Source organism: Aethalodelphis obliquidens, unplaced genomic scaffold (assembly GCF_003676395.1).
Source record: "Aethalodelphis obliquidens isolate GAN/ISIS:26980383/991018 unplaced genomic scaffold, ASM367639v1 scaffold4, whole genome shotgun sequence".
NCBI classification, from domain to species: Eukaryota; Metazoa; Chordata; class Mammalia; order Artiodactyla; family Delphinidae; genus Aethalodelphis; species Aethalodelphis obliquidens.
Genome location: NW_020837948.1, coordinates 34,836,242 through 34,849,138, shown reverse-complemented (window position 1 = coordinate 34,849,138; position 12,897 = coordinate 34,836,242). Strand labels below are relative to the sequence as shown.

The 12,897-nt window shown below is 34.4% G+C and overlaps 1 protein-coding gene across 1 annotated transcript in view; it reads right to left on the bottom strand.

The window, feature by feature from the left end:
* Window positions 1–12,897, bottom strand: part of SLCO4C1 (solute carrier organic anion transporter family member 4C1) — a 63,491-nt gene that overhangs the window by 25,854 nt on the left and 24,740 nt on the right. The window contains exon 3 of the mRNA XM_027100535.1: window positions 2,550–2,732. Within this exon, the coding sequence (XP_026956336.1) occupies window positions 2,550–2,732 (183 nt within the window). The remainder of the gene's footprint in view (window positions 1–2,549; window positions 2,733–12,897) is intronic.

The following is a 12,897-nucleotide window of genomic DNA, read 5'->3' as shown; positions in this document are numbered from 1 at the left end:
TGATTAGGAATGTGGTAAAAGTATCAATTAACATTAGAATTTCATAAAATCAAGTTTGCATATAAGGTAATTAGCAGATGAACAGTAAAAGAGCATATACCTAGGAAGTTAATGGAGGGGAGAAATGAAATAATAAATATTAAATTATCAAAAAGAAAGAAAAAAAGGGCAAGAAATAAGAGTGTAGAGCAGATAGGAAGCACATATTAAGATGAAAAATTTAAACACAAAATAACATTAAATGAATTTAAAAGTTCAATTAAAGGACAAAAATTGTAAACCCCAAAAAAGCATTTAAAGAGGAAAAGGTTGTGAGGCTAGAGATGCTGTGTAACCACTTTTTTCCTTCATTCTAATAGGTAGCAAATTTTGACTGTTTTCATTTTGCCCATTTTTGCCTTGTTACATAAAATTGTTTCACATAGAGGAAGGCATGCTACCAGTAATACATACTATTTTAAAAGAAATAAAGAAGGGAGGAAGATTTTGGAAATGGGGAAATGTATACAAATATAAAAAGCATATGAAAGGATTTCAATCAACAAAACCTAATTACCCAATGAAAAGTATCAGTTAACTGAAATTGAAAAAAACTAAAATGAGTTTCCCAGTTTTGTTACTTTTTGTTTTTTTCCTTTACTCTCAAAAATTACCATTCAATGAATTCCTACAGTAGAAGAAAAAGATAAGGTAGCAGGCCTTGTGGCTGCTATCTTTAGAAAGACCTGCTTGCAACTTTGGCTTTTGTCTGGCACCTGGGATCTTAAATGTCCAGAGGGATGCCACAGTTCCCTAACTAATAAAGGTGGCTCATTGTGCTCAAACTGTTCGTATAAACAATGCGGTTTTGTTGAACACTTGTATTCCTTCTGAGAGTCTAGAAATTTTCTATGTGCAAGGCAGAGGGTTCCTACATGATCAACTACCAATAAAATCCTTGGGCGTTGAATCTCTAATGAACTTAGCTGGTAGAAAACATTTCATACATGTTGTCACAACTCCTGGCTGGAGGAATTAATTTCAATCTGTAGGGGGCTCCATGAGGAGGGAGTGGATTCTTGTAAGCTTGCAGCTGGTTGTCTCTACTTCACCTCATGTACCTTTTCCCTCTGCTGATTTTGCTTTGTATCTTTCTGCTGTGATAAATCATAGCCCTGAGAACTGTCAAGTCCTAGAGAACTTCAAATCTGGGATGGCCTTCACCCCACCTTCGCATGCTTAAATAATTTTTGAATAACTTCGTATTTTGTGTGTTACTAAAATATAAAGATTGAAGTTGTTTTATGAGAAGTACTGATTAGAAGAGGACCTCAGAAAGAAAATCTGTGAACTGGAAGAGCGAAAAGCATCACTAGTAGCTAATTGAAATAAAAGCACGGAGAAGTTGTACAGATCGGCCAGAATGTGTAATGAGAGCATCAGATCTTGTGGAGAGACCAAAGCAAAGCAAGTAGAGAGAACAGGTAGAAGTGTAGTGCTTTCCATATTAAAGATGAGCCTAAGAGATTAGTACCCTCTATCAGGGCTGCATTGAACACACTTGGCTTCCAGTGACTACGGCAATAGGTCTTTGTTATAGACTAAGAGTTTGTGTCACCCCAAAATTCATATGTTGAAACCTAATTCCCAATGCAATTGTATTTGGAGGTGGGGCCTTTGGGAAGTGATTAGGTCATAAGAGTGGAGCCCTCAAAAAGGGACTAGTGTGCCCTTAAAAGAAGGCCCCAGAGAGCTCCCTTGTCCCTTCTGCCATGGCTAAAAGTCAGCTGTCTATGAACCAAGAAATGGGCCCTTACCAGATACTAAATCTATGGGCACCCTGATCTTGTATTTCTCAGCCTCCAGGATTGTGACAAATAAATTTCTCTTGCTTGGAAGCCAAATAGTCTATGGTATTCTGTTATAGTAGTCCAAATGGACTAAGTCCCCTACATTAGAATAATAGACTGATAAAGTGAAAATTCATGTGCAAATAAATTACACATTAATTTGGATGTAGGGCCATGCATGGTCTAGTTAACTCTACCTTCCAGGAACTTCAGGGATGGAATTTAAGAGAAACTTGTACTGCTAAGTATTAGTTCACAAAGGAAAAAATTGAGTCATACATAAAAGGCATTAATCTGAAATAGAGAACTCCACAGGAGTTTCTGAGTACCATTGTGTGGTTTCTTTTGTTGACTCTAGTCAAGTCCACGTAGGATGAAGTAAGTCAGTAGAACAGCAGAGCTCTATCCCCACACCTGTGTAAATTAGCCTGGGGTACATTCCAGCAATCTAGACAGCCTACTGCTTGGATGGCACTTCCAGGAAGGCTGGCATGCCCCCCACAGGAAACAGAGCAGGATGTCAATAAAAATCATAACCACATTCAACTAAAGGACATGATACATCAGCATATAAACAAAAAAAGTAATATTGCATTTACCAAATGTAAATACCTATGAAATCATAACTTCTTAATAAGTGTATGTTATGTTTTACTTATAAATTAAACAAGCAATAAGATAAAATGACACCGAGACATTAACATTACAGAGCAAACTTACCTATATAGAGAGAAGATTTGTGGGTGGGCACAGAATCATCAATAAAGGCTGTTCCTAGGGTATAAAGAGGAGTTCCTCCTGTTCCCAGCAATAGTTGTCCCAAAATAAAGACATACAAGTAGTAGAAAAGTGAAGAACTTGAAGCAGTACAGGTGGTTTTATTCTTTGCTGTTAAGCATGTATCTTTAGGGGAAAAAAAATTGTGAATTTATCAAAATTTTAGCTAATAATTTAAACATCTTACAAATTATACTTGCCTAACATAACCTTCCTTATTTCTTCCAATCACTTCACTTTGATTATACTTAAAATATTTAAAAATACATACATTATTAAAAAAAATTTATGAAACATTACATCAAAATTTAGAAAATACAGAACAAAACTGAGAAACATTACTTAAGAACCAAAATTAACAAATTGTGTAAACACAAGTGAATTAAGTGGTGCCAGGGAAGGACAGTTTTCAAATTGAAGGGAAAAAAAACACTACACTTGATATTTTTACAAGTCATAAATACAGTATGACCACCGTATTGATTTTTTCTTTAAAAAGATTTTTTTTTTGTTACCACTATATTGATTTTATCAATCAGCATCTTAAACACATTTGAAAAGTGTACTTAGACTATAGGATATTTTGGCCAAAACAGTAATTCTCAATATTCACTACATGAGACTCCCATGGTGGCACAGTGGTTAAGAATCTGCCTGCCAATGCAGGGGACACAGGTTCGAGCCCTGATCTGGGAAGATCCCACATGCCGCTGAGCAACAAAGCCCGTGCACCACAACTACTGAGCCTGCACTCTAGAGCCCGTGAGCCACAATTACTGAGCCCACGTGCCATAACTACTGAAGCCCGTGAGCCTAGAGCCCATGATCTGCAACAAGAGAAGCCACTGCAATGAGAAGCCTGTGCACCGCAACCAAGAATAGCCAACGCTCGCTGCAACTAGAGAAAGCCCGCGCACAGCAACAAAGACCCAACGCAGACAAAAATTAATTAATTTTTTAAAATATTCACTACAAAGCAGTAATATTTAGAAGTTATGTCCTTCTTTTTTACAGGTCAAACTATTTTATTACATTTATATTTTGAAGCAATCTTTGGGTCCATAGGATGTTTTTTTGAATATTTTAAAAGGAAAAATTGTTATCTATTTTTTTCTTTTTTTCCTTTTATTGAAGTAGATTTACAATGTTGTGTTAGTTTCTGGTGTTTAGCAAAGTGACTCAGTTATACACATATATATATATATTCTTTTTCATATTCTTTTCCATTATGGTTTATTACAGGATATTGAATGTATTTAGCTCCCTGTGCTATACAGTAGGACCTTTTTGTTTATCTATTTTTATATAGATTGTATCTGCTAATCCCAAACTCTTAATTTATCTCTCCCCCACCCGCTTTCCCTAAGGGGGGTAACCCTAGGTTTGTTTTCTATGTCTGTGAGTCTGTTTCTGTTTTATAAATAAGTTCATTTGTATTGTATTTTAGATTCCACATATAAATGATATCATACGGTACTCATCTTTCTCTCTCTGGCTTACTGCACTTACTATGGTAATCTCTAGGTCCATCCATGTTACTGCAAATGGCAGTATTTCATTATTTTTTATGGCTGAGTAGTATTCCATTTTATGTATTGAGTCTTCTTTATCCATTCATCCATCAATGTACATTTATGTTGCTTCCACGTCTTGGCTATTGTAAATGGTGCTGCTATTAACACTGGGGTACATGTATCTTTTCAAATTAGAGTTTTCTCTGAATATATGCCCATGAATGGGACTGCTAGATCATGTGGCAACTCTGTTTTTAGTTTTTTAAGGAAACTTCATACTGTTTCCACAGTGGCTGCACCAATTTACATTCCCACCAACAGTGTAAGAGGGTTCCCTTTTCACCACACCCTCTCCAGCACTTGATATTTGTAGATTTTTTAATGATGGCCATTTTAACCAGTGTGAGGTGATACCTCATTGTAGTTTTGATTTGTATTTCTCTAATAATTAGTGATATTGAGCATCTTTTCATAAACCTATTGGCCATGTGTATGTCTTCTTTGGAGAAATGCGTATTTAGGTCTTCTGCCCATTTTCTGATTGGGTTGTTTTTTTTGTTATTGAGTTGTATGAGCTGTTCATATATTTTGGAAATTAAGCCCTTGTTGGTCACATCATTTGCAAATATTTTCTCCCAGTCTGTAGGTTGTCTTTTCGTCTTGTTTACGGTTTCCTTTGCTGTGCAAAAGCTTATACGTTTGATTAGGTCCCATTTGTTTATTTCTGCTTTTATTTCTGTTGCCTTGGGAGACTGACCTAAGAAAACATTGCAACAATTTATGTTAGGGAATGTTTTGTCTATGTTCTCTTCTAGGAGTTTTATGGTGTCATGTTTCGTAATTAAGTCTTTAAGCCATTCTGAGTTTATTTTTGTGTATGGTGTGAGGGAGTGTTCTAACTTCATTTATTTATATGTGGCTGTCCAGCTTTCCCAACACCACTTGCCAAAGAGACTGTCTTTTTCCCATTGTATATTCTTGCCTCCTTTGTCAAAGATTAATTGACTTTAGGTGTGTGGGTTTTTTCCTGGGGTCTCCTTTCTGTTCCACTGATCCATGTCTGTTTTTGTGACAATACAACACTGTTTTCATTACTGTAGCTTTGTAGTATTGTCTGAAGTCTGCGAGGGTTATGCCTCCAGCTTTGTTCTTTTTCCTCAGAATTGCTTTGACAATTCTGGGTCTTTCATGGTTCTGTATAAATTTTAGTATTATTTGTTCTAGTTCTGTGAAAAATGTCATGGGTAATTTGATAGGGATTGCATTAAATCTATAGACTGCTTTGTGTAATATGGCCACTTTAACAATATTAATTCTTCCAGTCCAAGAGCATGGGATATCTTTCCATTTCTTTAAATTATCTTCAGTTTTCTTTACCAATGTTTCATAGTTCTCAGCATATAAGTCTTTCACCTCCTTTGTTAGGTTTATTCCTAAGTATTATATATTTTTAATGCAATTTTAAAAGGGATTGTCTTTTTACTTTCCCTTTCTGATATTTTATTGTTAGTGTAAAGAAATGCAACAGATTTCTGTATGTTAAACTTGTATCCTGCTACCTTGCTGAATTCTTTTACCAGTTCTAGTGGTTTTTGTGTGGAGTCTTTAGGGTTTTCTATATATCATATCATGTCATCTGCATATAATGATAATTTTACCTCTTCCTTTCCAATTTAGATACCTGAGAAATAGTTATCTTTAGGATTTGATTAAAATCTTTTTAAAAAATCACATTCAGTGGCTTCCCTGGTGGCGCAGTGGTTGAGAGTCCACCTGCCAATGCAGGGGACACAGGTTTGTGCCCCGGTCCGCGAAGATCCCACATGCCGCGGAGCGGCTAGGCCTGTGAGCCATGGCTGCTGAGCCTGCGCGTCCGGAGCCTGTGCTCCACAACAGGAGAGGGCACAACAGTGAGAGGCCCGTGTACCGCAAAAAAAAAAAAAAATCACATTCAAAGCCTGGGTATTAAAGTAAATCCATATTTCCTAAACTCATCATATAATATTAATGAACTAAGAGATTTGTTAAAAATATATTTCCAACCCTTTCCCTTTGAATCTGGTGTAGTATCCAGGAATTTTCATTTTAACAATGGCCTCAGCTAATTCTATTTTCATTTCCTTGATATCAGATCAAGATTTATTATTTCCTGATTGATGAGACATAGGCCCCTAAAGCACCAATCCTGAATATTCTTTAACTGGTTCACTGTCATCAAATTTTCAGATGCAAATTCTATGCATAAAAATATATATTTTAAATTTTGTATTTAAAATATACTCTATAATACTGTATATATTCATGTTATAAGAGGTTGATGGATATTTTGGCAGATAATTTATTTATATTTATAACTGGGCTAGGTCTGCATTATCTGTGATATTTCCCTGGTCATGTCAAACATTTGAATTATAATTCTTGGTTTCAATATTCACTTTCCTGGAGGTAGTAGATTAGACTAACAATCTCTTATTATTTGCTTTGTTATTTGCAAATTGTTCATTTTGCAAAACTGAACATACGTACATGCATTATTGGTTTACTATTTTCTCCTATTTCCTTTTTATAATAGGTAAATTGCCTTTAGGAAAATATCTTTCTGTAGTAATCTGGTAGACTTTTTGATTGTAAGAGTATTCTGTGGGGTTTTGGTGTTTTTTTGTTTCTCCCAGAGGAAGTAATCAATGGGTTTCAACCTACTTGTTTAAATAAATTTTAAATAAAACAGAAGAATACCAAGAAAAAATCCAAGCTCTCCCTTACCTCTGCCTGCCTCTATTTATGCTCTCCCATGTCACTTAGATGAAGGCAATAACCCCTGTTAACAGTTCCTTCGAGCATTTTTCAGACATTTTCTCACACATTCACATGTTTTATATCCATTTACATTTTTACATATGTATGATCATACGAAACATACTATCCTTATTTTCAACAACTTCCAGTTTTCACTTTTTATGTCCTAGAAATCCTTGATGTTGGAACTTAAAGCTGTATTTAAATTTCTTTGTTGGCACTGTTATAATATTCCACAGCATAAATGTGATTTATTTACCAAGTCCACAACTTCTATTTTTTTTTTTAAGTTTGCTTGTATGCTTTCTTTTTAACATCTTTATTGGAGTATAATTGTTTTACAGTGTTGTGTTAGTTTCTGCTGTATAACAAAGTGAATCAGCTATATGCATACATATATCCCCATATCCCCTCCCTCTTGCATCTCCCTCCCAACTTCTATTTAATAATAATATAACATATATTATTAATATTATATTATACATACATTCAGGTCAAAACAATGTTGTGATGAATATTTTTAAAATTTATCTTGGCATATTTGTGCAAGCCTATCGTATGACAGGTTCCAAAAAGTGGAACTGCCGGGTCAACGTGTATAAATATTTATATTTGATTTGCCAAGTTGCCATAACAAAGAGTTATAAATATATGCATTCCCATTAGCAATGCAGCAACACTTTTGAAAAAATCTTCAGTGAACTTAAGCATTTTTCTGTATGTTTATTGGCCACCTGCATGTTTTTCTGTGAACTAACTTCTCAAATTTACTTCAGAGCTTCTGAGTTTGATATCTGACTTATAAAAGTCTTCCCTTTCTCCATGATTACATATAAAGTTATTTATGTTGGGTTTTATCCTAGCATTTTTACTACTTTATTTTTTAATTCATATGTAATATATTTTAGTGGGAAAGACAGGGATTATAGCATTGTGTTGGATTAACCAAAGAGTACATATTTTGTTACATTTCCTATGTATGGGTTTATTTCTGGATAATCAGTTTCATGTCACTGATCTTTGCAGTCCCTCTCCACAGATCTGTTTTAAGTACTTCAGCTGTCTAAGGTTTGTGGGTATCAATATTTTAGCCCGGCTATATCCCATTTTACAGTACTACATGAAAGGCTGTAACAGTTAACAGATCTAATTTTATCATTTTTCCCAAATAAACAAGGCCTAAGATCTACTTATTAAAACTACTGTATCCAATATATTACTCTCTCTGCATTACTTCTGAATAATTTCCTTCTTTTACTTTTCCTAGAATTGATAAAAATTGATAATGAGATGTCAAGCCACAGAAAGGCATGGATGTATCTTAAATGTTTATTGCTAAGTGAAAGAATCCAGTCCACAAAGGATACATACTTTATAATTCCAAATATATGACAATCTGGAAAAGTAAAACCATAGAAATAGTTGCCAAGGGAAGAGGGGAGGGAGGGTTGAACAGATGAACCACCACAGGATTTTTTTTAGGGTAGTGAAACTCTTCTATATGATGGTTTGATTGTGGATATACGACACTAGTCATATATTTGACTAGTATTTGCCAAAATACATTGAACTTTATAGTACAAAGAGTGAACTCTACACAAACTTTTAAAAATCATTTGAGGCCAAAAGTTTCCAGGAGGAAAGGCAGAATGTGACAAAAGGATCTAACTGTAATACAAATATATGAAACAACCTCACTAAGGAGAGTGGGGGTAAGGGTGCTGACCTAAGTAACTTTGGAATGAGTGGAGTCTGCAAGACTAAAGGCAAAAGTAACTATATATAATCACTGTATTCTAGATGATAAAGTTATTTCCCATTCCGTAATTAAAGAAACCAGGGCCCACTGGAGAAATAGCTGATTTTAGGACTGGAGCAGGAAATATATAGGATGAGCCTGCAGCACCTCAGAGTGCAAGAAAATAAGGAAAACAAACAAAAATATCTGCAATGATGGAGGTATGTCAAAGGTACACAGGAGCCAACCGAAAAAACTCCAGGTAGACAAAGCTGGAATAATTTGAGCAACGAAATAAAGTTGCATTGGATTATAATCTAATGTAAAATATAAATCCATGCAGCCACACTGAAAAAAAATAATTGAATAAATAAATAAATGTGGGAGAAGAGACAAATGTCTAATGCAGAATAACTCCGAGTAATTTATGTAGATACTGCATCCTCAAAGAGATGGCACATAACACTCCACTTCTGAAATGTTGGGTGCACATAGTGACTTTCTTCCAAATCATATAGTATAGAAAGGAGGAAAAGAGTTACTTCACAATGGATTAACCTGAAAAATACTACCTGAGTCAGGTGATCAAGGTTTTCATCAAGAGTGATAAGTGATGTTGATAGCATGTACCCTTCATATGATGTGATGAAAATGGCATTTTGCCTGTGTGGTCCTCCCCCTGAAAATCCTATAAAGCCAGTCTAATCACAGGAAAAACATCAGACAAATCCCAGCTGAGGGACATTTTACAAAATATCTGACCAGCACTCCTCAAAACTTCTATGGTCATCAAAAAAAAAAGAGAAAACTCTGAGAAATTATCACAGTCACAAAGAGCCAAAGGGACATGACAACTAAATGTAATAAGGTATACTGGATCAGATCCTAAAATAGAAAAAGGAAACTAGGTAAAACTAAGTAGATCTACATAAAGTTTGGACTTCAGTTAACAAGTAGAAAATTTAATAAATGACGTACCAATATTAATTCATTAATCATAAGAAATGTAGCATACAAAGTAAGATGTTAATAATAGGGGAAAATGGTTGTGGTATATATGGAAACTATACTATCTTCACAATTTTTCTGTAAATCTAAAACTGTTCTAAAAAGGCAAGTTTATTAATATTTTTTAAAGTATAGAATAAAACAGCCAAGTACAGATAAAGGCTTAAACTTTCATAAAAATTAAAAATAAATAAATAAATAATATAAATATACAGCAGCAATTTTTATTAAGCAGATACTACCAGAAATGCAAAAATAGACATAAAAAGTTAAAACAGCAAACTAATTTTCATCTTTCCCAGTCCAAAACAGCAAATTGTTAAAAATAAGCAACAATAGAGCAGGCCTAAACAGTATAATTAGTACCACTGAATTTAGGGAAACATGTCAAATTCTACTCTCTTATAAAATTGTGTCTTCCATTTTTAGGTACCATGGACAATTCTAAAAAAACCTGACCAAATATTATGCAACAAAAATATCAGTATACAATCCAAAGAGTAAACAACAATAATACTCTATGACCAAAATGGAAAAAAAAAAAAGCTAGATACTTTTAAGACAACAGAAAATGAAAAGGCCCTTCTATATGGAATTCAAAAAAATTAAAAAACTCTATTAAACTATTCTTTGATCAAAAAATTATAATTACAAAATTTCTCAGAAATGATACTAGAAACAAACCACATCGAAATTTATATGCTATAACTAAAGTGGTTCTTATAAGAAAACCATCTCATTGAAACAAAAAAAGACCCCCAAAAAAAGAAGTCAAAATAAAAAACATATAAAAATAAATTGCACATTAATGAGTTGCCCCCAGCACTAACACCACTGGCACTAGATGAGTTTATCATAGAATAGCGATGGAGAAGATAACATGCAAAAGAATATCTAGGAAAAAGAAATACTGAAAAAAGCAAGCAATTAAGAGGCATCTCTAATAAAAAGCAATAAAGAATTAACAAAGGGGGGACTTCCCTGGTGGTGCAGTGGTTTAGATTCCGCCTGCCAATGCAGGAGACCCGGGTTTGAGCCCTGGTCCAGGAAGATCCCACATGCCACAGAGCAACTAAGCCCATGTGCCACAACTACTGAGCCTGCGCTCTAGAGCCCATGAGCCACAACTACTGAAGCCCACACGCCTAGAGCCCGTGCTCCACAACAAGAGAAGCCACCACAATGAGAAGCCTGCGCATCGCAAGGGAAGAGTAGTCCCCGCTCGCCACAACTAGAGAAAGCCTGTGTGCAGCAACGAAGACCCAATGAAGCCAAAAATAAATAACAAAATTAATTTAATTTAAAAAAAAGAAAGAATTAACAAAGGAATAGAAATCTGATTAATAAAATGTAATAATAAAATTCACACAAAAATAAATCCTTTGAAATAATCAGTAAAATAAACCACTAGCTAACATAATGAGGAGAAATTACATATATACAAATAATACATGAAAAAAGGAAATAAACTATGAAGAGAAGAAATTTTTTAAAAATCACAAGAGACTACTTAGAACAAATTACTAGCATATTAATTTGAAAATCTAAAATGGTTAATTACCAAGCCCAGATACTTTCAGAGATGAATTTTACCAAAACTTTATATATTAAATAATAATCATGACAATAATAATAAATGATAAACTTAACACTACTTAATCTATTCCAGAACATAGAAACAAGATAAAAATTACCAAAATATTTTTACTGATTACAAATTGATAATAACATGTGAAAAAGATTAACAACACCGAAGAAAACGATAGACCAATCTCATACCTGAATATCAACGCAAAAAAATCATAAACAAAATATTAGCAACAAAATCCAACAACATATATGAAAAATACAGCATGTCTTTTTAAAGAAGCACATTAGGAAGTCTATTAAAATTTAACATATTAGATCTAATTAGAAAAATCAAATGATCAGTTTCATAGATTTCAAGTAGAAAACTGACAAATGTCAACATAAAATAGGAATAGACATTTCTTTAACATGATCAAACATATAAGTGTGTATACATACACATGTATGTATATGCACACATACAGACTGCTAAAATCAGGAGTAAGACAAGGATGTGCCCTAACTCTGCAACTTTTCATATTGTATTGGAAGGAAAGGGAAAGGAACTAGAGGCCTATGAATTGGAAATCAAGAGGTAAAACAATTTCTATTTGCAGAAATTATAATTGTCTTTTTGGAACACTTAATTGGTTCCAGAACCAATGGAAAAACTACTAAAAACAATAAAGGAATTTAGTAAAGTAGTAAAACATAAAATTAATTTTGAAAGAGATAAAAAAAGAATATACAAAAAAATAAGTTAGCTTCACATGCATAAGTTAGATGACATGATGGTAGAAATACCAATGTATAGTAAGAAAGATCAACTAAATACACTTAGAAATAAATGTGAACATCTTGTATGAAGAATACTTGTCTACCTAGCATCATTGAGAAGCAAGCAAGGTGGGACGGAACAAGGAACAGTATGTCATAGAGGCATGGTGTCAGAGAAAAATTCTAAATCTGAACAGCAATCTTTCTATGTGGGGAAGAAATAAAAGCTAAATAATTTATTCAGAAGGAACATCTGTCTCAACCAGAGAAAATCCCCACTTGTCCAGACAGAGTTCCAGTCCCTCTCCTGCGTGCATACTATGTTATGCAGGACTCTAAAATGGTCCCCAAGATTCCCCATCCTAATTCCTGGGACTGTGAATATGACAACATCACACCTAATTCTGTTACAGTGGCAAAAGGGATTCTGCAGAGTAAGTTCACCTTACTAATTAACTAACTTAAGTTACTAATCGGTTGATTTTGAATTAGTCAGAAAGGAGATTATCTGGCTGTGCTCAACAATCTAATCACATGAGCACTTTAAAAGCAGAAAGCTTTCTGTGGCTAGCAGAAGCAATGAGAGAAATTTAAAGCAAAGGGGCTCTGTGAACTTTTGCTGCCTTTGAAGATGGAATGTGGGGAGCTTCTAGGAGCTGACAGCAACCCCCACTGACAATCGTCAAGGAAATGGCGATCTCGGTTCAACAATTACAAGAAACTGATATTTCACAACAGTTTAATAAGCTTGGAAAAGAATTCTCTAGAGCCTCAAATGAGAATGCAGCCAGCTGACACCCTGAGTTTGAGACTCTAAGCAGAGAACCCAGAGCTGTGCCAGACTCTTGAACTATGGAGTGTGTAAGATAACATATTTGTGCTTTTTCAA